General features: G+C 43.7%; 1 protein-coding gene across 5 annotated transcripts in view; it reads left to right on the top strand.

The window, feature by feature from the left end:
- mcf2a (MCF.2 cell line derived transforming sequence a) overlaps positions 1-13795 on the top strand; it is a 163817-nt gene that overhangs the window by 137383 nt on the left and 12639 nt on the right. For 4 of the 5 annotated variants that reach the window (XM_080187797.1, XM_080187799.1, XM_080187796.1 and 1 more), the window contains 5 exons: positions 677-728; positions 1577-1686; positions 4406-4500; positions 8665-8777; positions 13343-13443. In XM_080187797.1, the coding sequence (XP_080043923.1) occupies positions 677-728; positions 1577-1686; positions 4406-4500; positions 8665-8777; positions 13343-13443 (471 nt within the window). The remainder of the gene's footprint in view (positions 1-676; positions 729-1576; positions 1687-4405; positions 4501-8664; positions 8778-13342; positions 13444-13795) is intronic. The other variant, XM_080187798.1, reaches the window with a different exon arrangement.

Here is a 13795-nt window from a genome sequence, read left to right as displayed (position 1 = left end):
CAAAGGGGCAATTTAGCATGGCCAATCAACGTAATCCGCATGTCTTTGGAGTGTGGGTCTTATGAAAGACCTTGATGAGAGTAAATAAGGAGAAACTAGCAATGACAGCAGAGTCTGCATAAGTTTCCTATGTGTGCTCCGGCTTCCTCCCACAGTCCAAAATGTATAGGTTAGGTAAATGTATAGGCCTTGGTAATGTATAGGCCTTGGTATAGGCCTTGGTAAATGTATAGGCCTTGGTAAATGTGCGGGATTATGGGAATGGTGGAGGTGTGGGCCTGGGTAAAATGTTTTGTTGGACAGTTGGTGCATTCTCAATGGGCCAAATGGCTTCTTTCTGCACTGTAGGGATTATTTGAAAATGTGTAAATCAAGTTAAGGTGCAAATCAGCCATGATCGAACAGGCTCGAGGGGCTGAATGGCCTTCTCCTGTTCCTGGTGCCTCTTCCACTGAAGCTATTTCCTGTGTCCCATTTCCATTTCTCTAGAATCTTCCTTTGTTAATACCAGTCCCGTGTTAAATGATGCTCCAGTGACTGTCTCAATCTTTACCTGAACTGAAGAATTTCATTTCCAATTAACTGGAGCCATTTGTTTAATTGGATTGAAGAGGATATACAGATCCTGGGTTATTGCAACACCTGATCTTTATCTCACTCTGCCTCTGTTTTACAGAAGACAGCCAATCTCATCATCACCTGACAGATCATATTCTGCTAACCCCGAGGTAAGTATTAAAATAATCCAAAAAATCAGATGACTGTACATTGTGTTATTATTTATTACTGTCATAAGTAGGCTTAGGGCAGCACAGTGGTTAACACTGCTGCCTCACAGTGCCAGGGACCCGGGTTCGATAACCGGCTTGGGTCAGTGTCTGTGTGGAGTTTGCACATTCTCCCCATGTCCGCGTGGGTTTCCTCTGGGAGCTCCGGTTTCCTCCGACAGTCCAAAGATGTGCGGGTTAGGTGGATTGGCCATGCTAAATTGCCCTTTATCCCCCCTCAGGGGGACTAGCTAGGGTAAATACGTGGGGTTATGGGGATAGGGCCTGGGTGGGATTGTTGTCGTGCAGACTTAATAGGCTGAATGGCCTCCTTCTGCATTGTAGGGTTCTACGATTTTATGATTCACTGTTATGAATTTGCTGTGAAAATCCCCAAGTTGCCATACTCTGGCACCTGTTCAGGTACACTGAGGGAGAATTTAGCACGGCCAATGCACCTAACCTACCTAACTTTCAGGCTGTGGAAAGAAACCGGAGCACCCAGAGGAAACCCACGCAGACATGGGGAGAACATGCAAACTCCACACAGACAGTGATCCAAGCTGGGAATTGAACCCAGGTCCCTGGCACAGCAAGGCAGCAGTGCTAACCACTGTGCCATCATGCCACCCCATTTTTGTTTGCTTTGCAAAGGAACAAGATAGATCTAATCAATTTTGCATTAAGTTTGTGCAATCTGAGAGATAAGAGCTCCGGACATCTGTGCAGTTCTCAAGTGAGGAAGTTGATCTTTGATAACGTCATTTTGTTCCATCCCATCTGAGGTCATTTGTATTTTTTTTGTACAGGAAAGAGAAAACAGCTTCTTTAAGTTCAGAAGAAAATGATTCTGAGCTCACCAGTTCTGTGGTTTTGGAGCACTTCCCTCTGTCGCCGCAGCATCTTTCAGCACGGAAAGGTATTGCTGATGATCTCCTTTGGCACCTTCAAGGAGCCAACAGCTTTTATTATAAATGACTGTGCACCTTCCAGCCGTCAAATGCCAGTATTACTAACCAGGGCGTTTAATCATCTGTCAGTGCGGTTTCACTTTCGCTGCAGCTTTCTGGTATTCCTGGAACTTTCCGTTCCCCTAAATTTATATTGTTTCAGCTTCAGAAAACTGTTTTTACAAGAATCTCTTGTTTGCTTTTGCTTGGAACTTTTGCAGAAAGCAAATTTGTGAAAAGTAGCCGCATTGTTAGCTGTATGATTGCTCATATCTATTTACAGTTTTGGCGGTAGTGGTAGTGGTTCTTATGAGGAACCGTCACAGTGGCTGTTAACATCTGGCTGAACAGGGTCAACTCAGAACAGATCTAGCAGCTCAACACTGGGCATCCATGTAGCACTGTGGGCCATCAGCAGAAACAGAATCGAACTCAACCACAATCTGTAAGCTCATGAGCCACCATATTCCCTAGTTCTGTCAGTTTTCTGCCCCAGAAAGCCAGGTAGCGAAGGATAAAACCAGAATCATAGAATCCCTACAGTGCAGAAGGAGACCATTCAGCCCATTGAGTCTACAACGACAACAATCCCACCCAGGCCTATTTCCCCTGATACTAAGGGGCAATCCCGCCTGTAACCCCAAGTATTTACCCCAGTAATCCCCCTAACCTACACACCTTGGGACACTAAGGGGCAATTTAGCATGGTCAATTTACCTGAGAGGAATGGTAGTAGTTTGCAATGGAGTGGTGGTCACATTGGTAGAGCAAATCGTAATGAAGTCCAGAGAAGGTTCACTAGGCTGATTCCTGGGATAAAAGGGGATTTGTCTTATGGGGAAAGATTGAACAAATTGGGCTATACTCATCGGAGCTAAGAAAAATGAGAAATGATCTTATTGAAAGGTGTAAAAGTTTGAAGTGGCTTCACAGGGTAGATACTGAGAAGAGGTTTCTTCTCGTGGGAGAACCAATGACTGGAGGGAAACACTTTAAGTTAAGGGGTCACCCATTTAAGATTTAAAAAGTGTCATTTCAAAAGTACCTGGATGAGCACTTGGCACATGATAGCATTCAGGGCTATGGGCCAAGTGCTGACAGATGGACGAGGTGGGAGTTCAGGTGTTTCTCGTGTGTTGGTGCAGACTCGATGGGCCGAAGGGCCTCTCCTGCACTGTATGATTCTAAGGTTTTAAGATGGAGATGATGAAGAATTCCTTATTTCAGAGGGCTATAGGTCTTTGGAATTCTCATCCACAGAGAGCGGGGATGGGGCAGGTGAGGGGCTGGATCATTGAATATATTCAAGTTGAATTAGACAGATTTTTGTCTAGGGAGACAAAGGTTATAGAGAAAGGCAGGAAAGTGGAGTTAGGGCCACACAATCAGATTAGCCATGATCTTATTGACAGTCTCAGTGGGATGATTGGCCTGCACCTGCTCTTAAGGTCCTTTGGTTAGTTTATTGTCCATTGTTAGGGACAATAAATTAGAGCCTAGTTTATTGTTAGGGGTGAGATTGTGGTGGGTGCACAAAGGACCTCTTTCTGCACTGTAGGGTTCAATGATTCTATGATTGTTAGTAAGTGCTCCTTTGAAAAGGAATCTTGCATGCTAACAGCTTAGATCTTTGGCAAAAATATTGACAACACTAGTTAATTTTATTACTATTTTATGATTATTCACTTTTAGCATTCATGTTGAGAGGGCTAGAATACAAGAGCAGGGATGTACTTCTGAGGCTGTATAAGGCTCTGGTCAGACCCCATTTGGAGTATTCTGAGCAGTTTTGGGCCCCATATCTAAGGAAGGATGTGCTGGCCTTGGAAAGGGCCCAGGGGGGTTCAGAAGAATGATCCCCGAAATGAAGAGCATGTCACATGAGGAATGGTTGAGGACTCTGAGCCTGTACTCATTGGTGTTTAGAAGGATGAGAGGGGATCTAATACTGTGTGGCCTGGATAGAGTGGACATGGAGAGGATGTTTTCACTAGTAGAAAAAACTAGAACCAGAGGGCACAACCTCAGGCTAAAGGGATGATCCTTTAAAACGGAGATGAGGAGGAATTTCTTCAGCCAGAGAGTGGTGAATCCGTGGAACTCTTTGCTGCAGAATGCTGTGGAGACCAGGTCATTGAGGGCTTTTAAGATAGAGATAGATAGGTTCTTGATTAATAAGGGGGTCAGGAGTAATAGGGAAAAAGCAGGAGAATGGGGATGAGAAAAATATCAGCCATGATTGAATGGTGGAGCAGACTCGATGGACTGAGTGGCCTAATTCTGCTCCTATGTCTTACTGTCTTATGGTCTTGAGGTGTTGGTGTCATTGGCAAGGCTAACATTTATTGCCTGTCCCAGGAAAGGTAATGTTGAGCCACTGTGTGTGGGTTCAGTGCACTTGAGAGGCTCACTTGGCCACTTCAAGAAGGAGCTTAGAGTCAGCCACATGCTATGGGTCTGGAGTCACATGTAGGCTAGACTGGGTAAATGTGTGGGGTCAGTGTCAGGGGAGGGGAGCAGGGTGGGGAGGGGTGTGTTACCTTCTTTTATTGTTTTGTTTCCAGATTTAAAAAAAAAACGATTGTCAAAATGCCATAGTGGGATTGGAACTTCCATTCTCTGTACTGTAAGCACTGCTGTTCTCCTCTTTCACAGGAAGAATAATGTTGTGTTTCTTCATTCTCACAGACTGGGCTGGAAATTTCCGTTACGTTGAAGCCTCTGAGGGGAACGATGGCTGGTCCAGTAACAATGACACAGAGGAAGAGGACAGTAACCAGCTGGTCAGTGTTTCTTTCAGATATATAACCTGAATGCCAGAATTTGTGTTTCAAATCCAAGATTCTGTTAAACTTAATCAGTCTGAATAGATTTTGTTTATCTATTTGAACCTTCCTTCCCCTCTCCGATCCCAGTGCTGTTCCTTCTCATGCTATTAATTACGTATAACTCCAAAATTATTGGGTGCCATTTACTGGCTAAATGACCATTGGGAACACTTTGTCCTACTGGTCACAGAGAACCTTGTCTAATTGGCCATTTATATATCTAAGATGAACAGGAAGGAGATGTTTTAATTCACAGTTGGGAAGTTTGTGGTATGTTTAGTGTCTCCATAGAAACCTAATCTTAACCTACATTCCACAGGCCAGCCTTCCCACTGAATCAGCCGACCTGAGAACTTAACATGAGAAATAGAAGCAGGAGTAGGCCTTTCGGCCATTTGAGCACATCCTATCCCTACAGTAAGATGGTGGCTAAACCCCTGGGGCCAGATCTCTCAAAATTCACAGCCCTCTGATGGAACGCCAGAAGACCAGACAGTCCTGTGCCAACTCCCACACACACATACAAAAATATTGAGACTAAGACCAAGCCATTACGAATTATAACAAGCATTACAATTGCATATTGAGGACAGGAATGTGCTACGCTCACTGCTGTTTATAGGTTCAGTATTAAATTTGCAATAAATTCAAAACTTCAAGAGAATGGATAGTTTGGGGTTATTTTCCTTGGAATAAAGAGAAGAGGAAGAGATCGAGTGCACAGGATAAAATTGTTTTCCTTGGCACGAAATTCTAGAACCAGATTCAAGATAAGTGGTGAGGTGAAATGAGGAAGAACCTTTTTATGCAGAGGGTGGTGGGTGTCTGGAATTCACTGGCCAAGTTGGTGGTGGAGGCAGAGACCCTAAACTCTTTTAAAAAGCACCTGGCTCGGCAGCTTAAATGCTGTAAGCTACAGGGCTATGAGCCAGATGCAGGAAGATAGGATTAGAAAGAGCATCTGGTTATCCACAGGCTGGCATGGGCAAGATGGGCCAAATAGTCTCCTTCCATGCTGTAACTTTTCTATGGTTAATTTCCTGTGTTTGCAAATCCCTCTAATTCCTTCTTCAGTGTCTAATTTTGTCAATCTGTGCATATTTACTGCAATACTGCAGCAACAATTATCACCACTAAATTCACTGTTCATCTGGTTTTGAAGTTACTAGAAATGACTTGAAACTAATTAATGTTCTGTGAAAAGGACCAGCAACTGACTGATTTAACAAGATTGTGAAGTGGTTACTAGGAAACAAAGAGTTGGCATAAATGGGTCTTATTCCGATTGGCAGGCAGTGACCAGTGGAGTTCCACAGGGATCAGTGTAGGACCCCAACTGTTCACATTATACGTTTATGATTTGGACAAGGGAACTGACATTTGCAGATGATACAAAGTTGGGTGGGAGGGTGAGCAGTGAGGAGGATGCAGAGATGCTTCAGTATGATTTGGACAAGCTCAGTGTGTGGGCATCTGCATGGCAGATGCAGTACAATGTGGATAAATGTGAGGTTATCCACTTCAGTAGTAAAAATAGGAAGGCAGATTATTATTTGAATGGGTGTAAACTGAGGGAGATGGATGCTCAGCGAGAAATTGGTGTCCTTGTGTATCAGTCAGTAAATAAGCAGGCAGTAAAGAAGGCAAATGGCATGTTGGCCTTCATAGCGAAAGAATTTGAGTATAAGGATAGGGATGTTTTGCTGCAATTGTATAGCGCATTGGTGAGACCACACCTGGAGTATTGTGTGCAGTTTTGGTGTCTGTATCTGAGGAAGGATGTCCTTGCCATAGAGGGAGTGCAGTAAAGACTAATTCCCTGGGATGGCAGGTCTGTCATATGAGGAGAGATTAAGTTGGATAGGATTATACTCATTGGAGGTTAGAAGAGTGAAAGGGGATCTGATAGAAACTTATAAAATTCGAACAGGACAGCAAGGTGGCACAGTGATTCGCACTGCTGCCTCACAGCTCTGGGGACCTCAGTTCAATTCCCAGCTTGGGCCACTGTCTGTGTGGAGTTTGCACATCCTCCCTGTGTCAGCCTGGGTTTCCTCCAGGCGCTCCGGTTTCCTCCCACAGTTCAAAGATGGGCAGGTTAGGTTGATTGGCCATGCTAAATTTCCCCTTAGTGTCCCAGGATGTATAGGTTAGGGGGATTAGTAAATTTGTGGTGTTAAGGCCTGGAGTGGGATTGTCGTCAGTGCAGACTCGATGGGCAGAATGGCCTTCTGCAGTGTAGGATTCCTATGATTTCTTCTGTCAGGGTTAGACAGGGTAGATTGAGAAAGAATGTTCCCGATGGTGGGGAAGTCCAGAACTAGCGGTCATAGTTTAAGGGTAAGGGGTAAACCTTTTAGAATTGAGGTGAGAATTTTCTTCACCTAGAGGGTGGTGAATGTGTGAAATTCACTACAACAGAATGTAGTTGAGGCCAAAACATTGTGTGGTTTCAAGAAGGAATTAGATATAGCTCTTGGGGTGAAAGAGATCAAGGGATATGCGGGGGAAGAGGGGATCAGGATATCAGGTGGGGTAGGGGATATGGAGTGGGGGAGGGGATATTGAATTTGATGATCAGCCAAAACCATATTGAATGGCGGAGCAGGTTCAAAGGGCCTAATGGCCTCCTCCTGCTTCTAGTTTCAATGTTTCTATGTATGTTTCTGTATGTTGAATAAACCACACAGTTTAAACGAAACATTTCAAGACAAACATAAATTTCTAAATATTTGGAACTCAGCAGACCCCAATCTTCGACTGTACTTTAGACTATACATTGATTTTTTAAATTCTTTCATGACAAGGCCATCATTTACTGTCCCCTTGTTTTCCAGGCCAGTTATGAGCCAATCACATCAATATGGGTCTGGAGTCACATATAGGCCAGACCAGGTAAAGATGGCAGATTTAATTCCCTGAAAGGCATTAGTGAACCAGATGGGTTTCTACAATTGACGATAGTTTCATTGTCATCATTAGAATTTTATTTCCCAATTTTTATTGAATTCAAATTTCACCATCTGCTTTGGTGAGATTCGAACACAGGTCCCCATAGCATTACCCTGGGTCTCTGGATTACTAATTCAATCACTGCACCACTACTTTCTGAACACAGCCTAGAACTAATCGGAGCTCCTGAGGAAATGCCGCCTTCCGGGTCAATGACTGTTGTGGCCAGGTGGGAAATGTATTTTTCTAATCTTGCTGCAAACGATTCCATTCAAACATGTTTGTCTGGAATCAATGCTGGGAATAGTGTACGTTTGTTTTGTTCAGACAATCTGTGGTTTATTCCACATATTGAAGGTGTATTAATGAGATAGGGAACACCTCAGCCATGACAGCCGGTGTCAGCTGTGGTGCAATTGCTAATGCTCTCACCTCTGAGTCTGAAGGTTGTGGGTTTAAATCCTATTTCAAACACTGGGTTAAAGATCTGGTTTGAGACTCAAGTGTTTGGCTGCATTAGTGGCATTGACACCTTTGTATCAACAGATTTACGGTACAGTTTCAAATGTAGGCTAGGCTGAAGCATTGCTGCAAAGTCAGAGCTATCGTCCATTAGGTGAGATGTTACCTACGACAAGGTGAATTTTCCAGGTATCCTGGCCAGCAGCAACCAATGACAAAAGAAACGGATTCATTGCTGATTGTGGGATTTGCTGTGTATAAAAATGGCTGCTGCATTTCATTGTTTAACACTACAGAAGGCCCCCATTTGTCTGTATCAGGAATTCCCCAGATTAATTCACAGATGATCCATAGCTTCAAGTACAATGAGCGAGTGATGATAAAGCTATTGTTTGCAGTTATGTCTGTAGCTACTTAAACTCTGGATTCCCCCTCTAAACCTTCCCGCCTCTCAACTTCACCTTGAAGCTGCTCCTTTAAACCTTCTACCTTGACTAAACCTTTGGTCACCTGTCCTAATCTCCCCTTCTGTGGCTGGGTGTCAAATTCTGTTTAATTGTCGTTCCTGTGAAGCACCTTGGGATGTCTTGTTACATTAAAGGTGCTATATAAATATAGGTTGTTGCCAAGTGATTGAAGGGTGTCTGAGAGATGCAATGAGGTCCCTCGATTAGAGGTCATTTTAATTTTTGGTTATGATTTCAGTCCCCTGGGAGGTACAAAGCTCGCACCGATGGTAAAAATCAAGATTCAGAAGAAATGTTAATTAAAAGTGGTGATGTGGTACAGTTAATGCACGAAGATGGTGAAGGACAATGGTAAGTGTGGCTGGCTTTTTCCAGTGTAAGGCAGGCCTTGCTTCCCCATGTTATTATATAGACTCCCTTCAACTGCATGTGTGCTTTTTGCATTTGAATCAATCACTCCATGTGGCAGTGGTTCCATATTCTAAACATTCTAATCACAAGGTGGGGGAGGGGATACGGGGTGGGGAGGGGATACAGGGTGGGGATTCGGGATGGGAGTGGGGATACAGGATAGGGGAGAGGATACAGGGTGGGGGTGGGAATACAGGATGGGGTGGGGATACGGGGTGGGGAGAGTATACAGGGTGGGGAGGGGATACGGGTGGGGATTCGGGATGGGAGTGGGGATACAAGATTGGGGGAGAGAATACGAGGTGGGGGAGGGGATGCAGAGTGGGGCAGGTATACAGGATGGGGGGAGAGGATATGGGATGGGGATACAGGGTGAGGATATGGGGTGGGGAAGGATGTAAATTGTTCCTTTACCTTAACAGCCCAACTCCCTCTGTCAAATTGATTTCCACGATTTAGGGGATGGGTTTGGTTAAATTACAGTCACTATAATAGCAATAGACAGGTTTCGACTTTGAGCGGAGATGGAAAAAGATTGTTGACACATATCTGCACAAGAAACATTCAATGACATTAAGCGCATCACTAGAGAACTCCAGTTGCTTATTTTCTGAATCCATTTGATTGGTGATGTAGAATTTGGAGGACCTTTCAGTAAAACTTATTTATGAGTCAAAAGTAAGGCTTACATTAACCCTGCAATGAAATTACTGTGAAATTCCCCTTGTCGCCACAGTCCTGCACCTGTTCAGGTCAATGCACCTAACTAGCACGTCTTAGAATATGGGAGGAAACCCAGGCAGACAGGGGATGAATGTGCAAACTCCACCCAAGCCAGTAATCGAACGCAGGTCCCGGGCACTGGTGAGGCAGCAGTGCTAACCACAGTGATACAGTGCTGCCCAGTGCCATTTCATTGAAAATAGACAGCATGATTTCTCTCTGCCCTCAATGTAAACTCTATATTTGTTGGCTGGGATTCAGTTCACGATGTTTCGATGGATTAAAGTTTCTATTTGAGATTGAATTATACTGAATGTTATTGCCAGAGGAAAACAAAGAGCCCAAAGGATCATCAAAATTCAGAGTGAGAGGAAACCAATGACACTTGATGATTACGTCGACGGATTGAATGAATTGTCTGGTATTTGTTTACAATATTGAACTGTAATCCCATCTCAAACCTGGCTGCTCGCTGAGACTGATATCGAGTTAAGCAGCTCCGATGCCATTGGTTACGATAACAGTTAACTTGAGCACTGGGGAAAGCTCCCGTCCTTGTCTTTGAAATCATGTCACAGGATCCATTATCTCCACTTAAGAGGGGTGGCACAGCCTTTATTTAACATCTCCTTTGAAAGTCTCACCTCTGACAGTGAGGCAGTCTCTGAGTGTGGCACTCGGGCTGTTGGCTCATGTCTCCAGAGTGAGCGTCTGAACCTTTGTGCTGCTGAGTGAAAGACGAGTGTGTGACTCACTGACTGTAGCAAATCTCTTCACAAAGGAGAAGTGTGCGGTTCAATTCAGGATTTGTTCCATTGCGGTGAATTATTGAATCCAGTGGCCAGAAGGTGAAGAGGAATCCGGTAGACATCGATGGTTCATCCTTTCTTCACATTCCTTCGCTTTGTCATCTCTCGCTATTGGAGAATGTTTCCTTGACCTCAGCAATCAGATTAATGAGGAGTGAAATGAGTGAGATGGAGAGCGTGAGGAAAATATCAGTTTCAGTTGTACCCTGGGCCTGCATTTCTTACAAATTTATTACTGAATCACATCACTTAATAACCAATGATCACATCTTGGCTAGACTATGACCCTGCCAATGTACACAATGTTGGCCGTTTTATCTTTTTTGTTGCAACATTGCAGACGTGGAAATGTTGTTGGAAGGAACTGTGTCTGTGTTCAGCTGAAAGTACTGGCCTTGAGCCGGTTTCCAATGTAAAATCTATAAGATACTCAATGGTCTATAAAACAAAAACAGGCCCAGTAGCAACAGTAATAACTTACATTTATTTAGCACCTTTTATGCAACTCTTCTTAGCGACTCTCACCAACTTTTACAGATGCACCATAGAAAGCATTCTTTCTGGTTGTGTCACAGTTTGGTATGGTTCCTGCCCTGCCCAAGACCGCAAGGAACTACAAAAAGTCATGAATGTAGCCCAATCCATCACGCAAACCAGCCTCCCATCCATTGACTCTGTCTACACTTCCCGCTGCCTCAGCAAAGCAGCCAGCATAATTAAGGATCCCATGCACCCCAGAATTCTCTCTTCCATCTTCTTCCTTCGGGAAAAAAATACAAAAGTCTGAGATTACATACCAACCAGCACAAGAACAGTTCTTCCCTGCTGCTATCAGGCTTTTGAATGGATTTACCTTGCATTAAGTTGTTCTTTCTCTACACCCTAGCTATGACTGGAACACTACATGCTGCAGTCTCTCATTTCCTTCTCTATGAATGGTATGTTTTGTCTATACAACGCTCAAGAAACAATACTTTTCACTGTACGTTAATACATGTGACAATAATAAATCAAATCAAATCAAAATAATCAAGGACAGATTACTTACAGCAGAGGGACAGGCCATTAGGCCTTCATTAAGACAGACCTGGCCAGTGCTTATACATAAGAACATAAGAACATAAGAAATAGAAGGCCAGCATCCCATTCGCCTTCCTGACCACCTGCTGCACCTGCAAGCTGGGGTTTTGCGACTCATGCACAAGGACCCCGAGGTCCCTCTGCACCGTCGCCTGCTGCAGTTTTTCGCCCCGTAAGTAATAGTCCTTCCTACCATTTTTCCTACCAAAGTGGACCACCTCACACTTGCCAACATTAAATTCCATTTGCCATTTCCTGGCCCATTCGCCCAGCCTATCTAGATCCTTCTGCAGACTCTCAACACCCTCCGCACAATTTGCCATTACCCCAATCTTGGTGTCATCAGCAAATTTCGACACTCTACACTCGGTTTCCTCCTCCAGATCATCTATATAAATGGTAAAAAGCTGAGGCCCCATCACCGACTCCACATGGCTCTTCCTACTTCACCTCTAGCTACCAGATTATTTCTCCCTCATTTTTTTTCTAATTCTTCAAAGGGATGCAGGCATTGCTGGCTGGCCAGGATTTATTGCCCATCCCTAATTGCTCTTGAGAAGGTGAGATGCCTTCATGAACATCTGCAGTCTTTCTGTTGTAGGCACACCTACAGTGCTGTTAGATAGGAAGTTCTATGATTTGGACCCAGCGCCAGTAAATAAACGGTGATATATTTCCAAGTCAGGATGGTGAGTGACTTGGAGGGGAACCTCCAGGTGGTTTTGTTCCCATGTGTGCTGTCCTCATCCTTCTAGATGGTAGAGTTAATGGGTTTGAATGATGTTGTCAAAGGAACCATCATGAGTTGCTGCAGTGCCTTTTGGAGATGGTACACACTGCTGCTCCTGTGCATTGCTGGTGGAGGGAGTGAATATTTAAGGTGGTGAATGGGGTGCCAAGCAAGCGGGCTACTTTGTTCTGGATGGTGTCAAGCTTCTTGACTGTTGTTGGAGCTGCCCTCATCCAGAAAGTGTAGAGTATTCCATCACACTCCTGACTTGTGCCCTGTAGATGGAGGGCAAGGATTTTGAAGTCAGGAGTGAGTTACTCTCTGTAGAATTCACAGTCAGTGGATGTTGATAATAGGGGAATTCAGTGATGGTAGTAGCGTTACTTGTCCATTTACCTTCCCAATTACCTGCTCAACTTGTATGTTAGCTTTTTGTGATTTATGCACAAGGACCCCAAATCCCTCTGTGCTGCAGCCTTCTGCAGTCTTTCTCCATTTAAATAATATTTAATTCCTTTATTCTTCCTACTAAAGTGCATTACTTCATATTTTCTCACATTATATTCCATCTGCCAAATTTTTGCCACTCATCCATCTGTCTGTATTTCTCTGCAGACTCTTTGTATCATTCTCACCACTTGCCTTCCAACCTGTTTTTGTGTCATGTATAGGCTTGGCAATAGTACATTCACTCACCTCATTCAAGTCATTAATACGTATTGTAGATAATTGTGGCCCCTGCACTGATCCCTGTGGGATCAGTCCACTGGTTACAGGTTGCCGTCCTGAAAAATGACCTTTCTATCCTGTCTTTTGTATACATTTAGTGGTTCCCCTTTATCTGCACTTCAGATTCCAAAGGCCAAATTATTTATAAAATAATGAACAGTGGTCTAAACACGATCCTTACATAGAATCACTTCCTATCAACACGAGTCACAGAAGTGCCCAGTTTAATTTGAATTATTTGCTATATTTTCTGTAGAACTTTTGGAGTATGGAATATTTTACCACAGATTGCACCTTTTAAAAATACTGGAGGTCAGTATTTGAAGGAGGTAGTATGCTATTGCAAGATATCAGGGCAGTGGAGCTGGCTTTTGGATTGTTTTAGCAATGAAAATGGCTTAATGATTAACACACACCCTCTGTAATATTCAAAGGTTTGTGAAAAATCTGAACCGGGGACAACAAGCTTGGATTTCTGTCAACAGTTTACAGATCATTGTTGGTGACTGTCACTCTCAAGCCACCAGCTCACCAGGTAAGGAGTTAACACTTACCCCCAGATATTGGACTGGAAACGTTGTGTTGCATATGGTGCTGCTCAACATTGCAACAGGAGAAGGCCATTCAGCCCCTCAAGTCTCTTTTTTCATCCAGTTAGATGATGGGTTGTCAACTCCACCTATCCATCCTAGATCCATAAACCTTAATATCTTTCTGCCCTTCTTTGACAAAAAAATGATTAATCTGTTTTGGAATTCTCAATTGACCCTTTTCATTCTGACCCACCAAAGCCCAACAGCTTTTTGGAGGGAGAGTGTTCTAGAAGTTTACACCTGAACTTGGCTAAAGTCAATTCACTTCATGCCTTCTCATTATAATGCCACGCA

This window comes from Carcharhinus amblyrhynchos, chromosome 4, assembly GCF_965287045.1.
Source record: "Carcharhinus amblyrhynchos chromosome 4, sCarAmb.v2.hapA, whole genome shotgun sequence".
Classification (NCBI taxonomy): Eukaryota; Metazoa; Chordata; class Chondrichthyes; order Carcharhiniformes; family Carcharhinidae; genus Carcharhinus; species Carcharhinus amblyrhynchos.
This window is presented reverse-complemented; position numbering and strand designations above follow the sequence as displayed.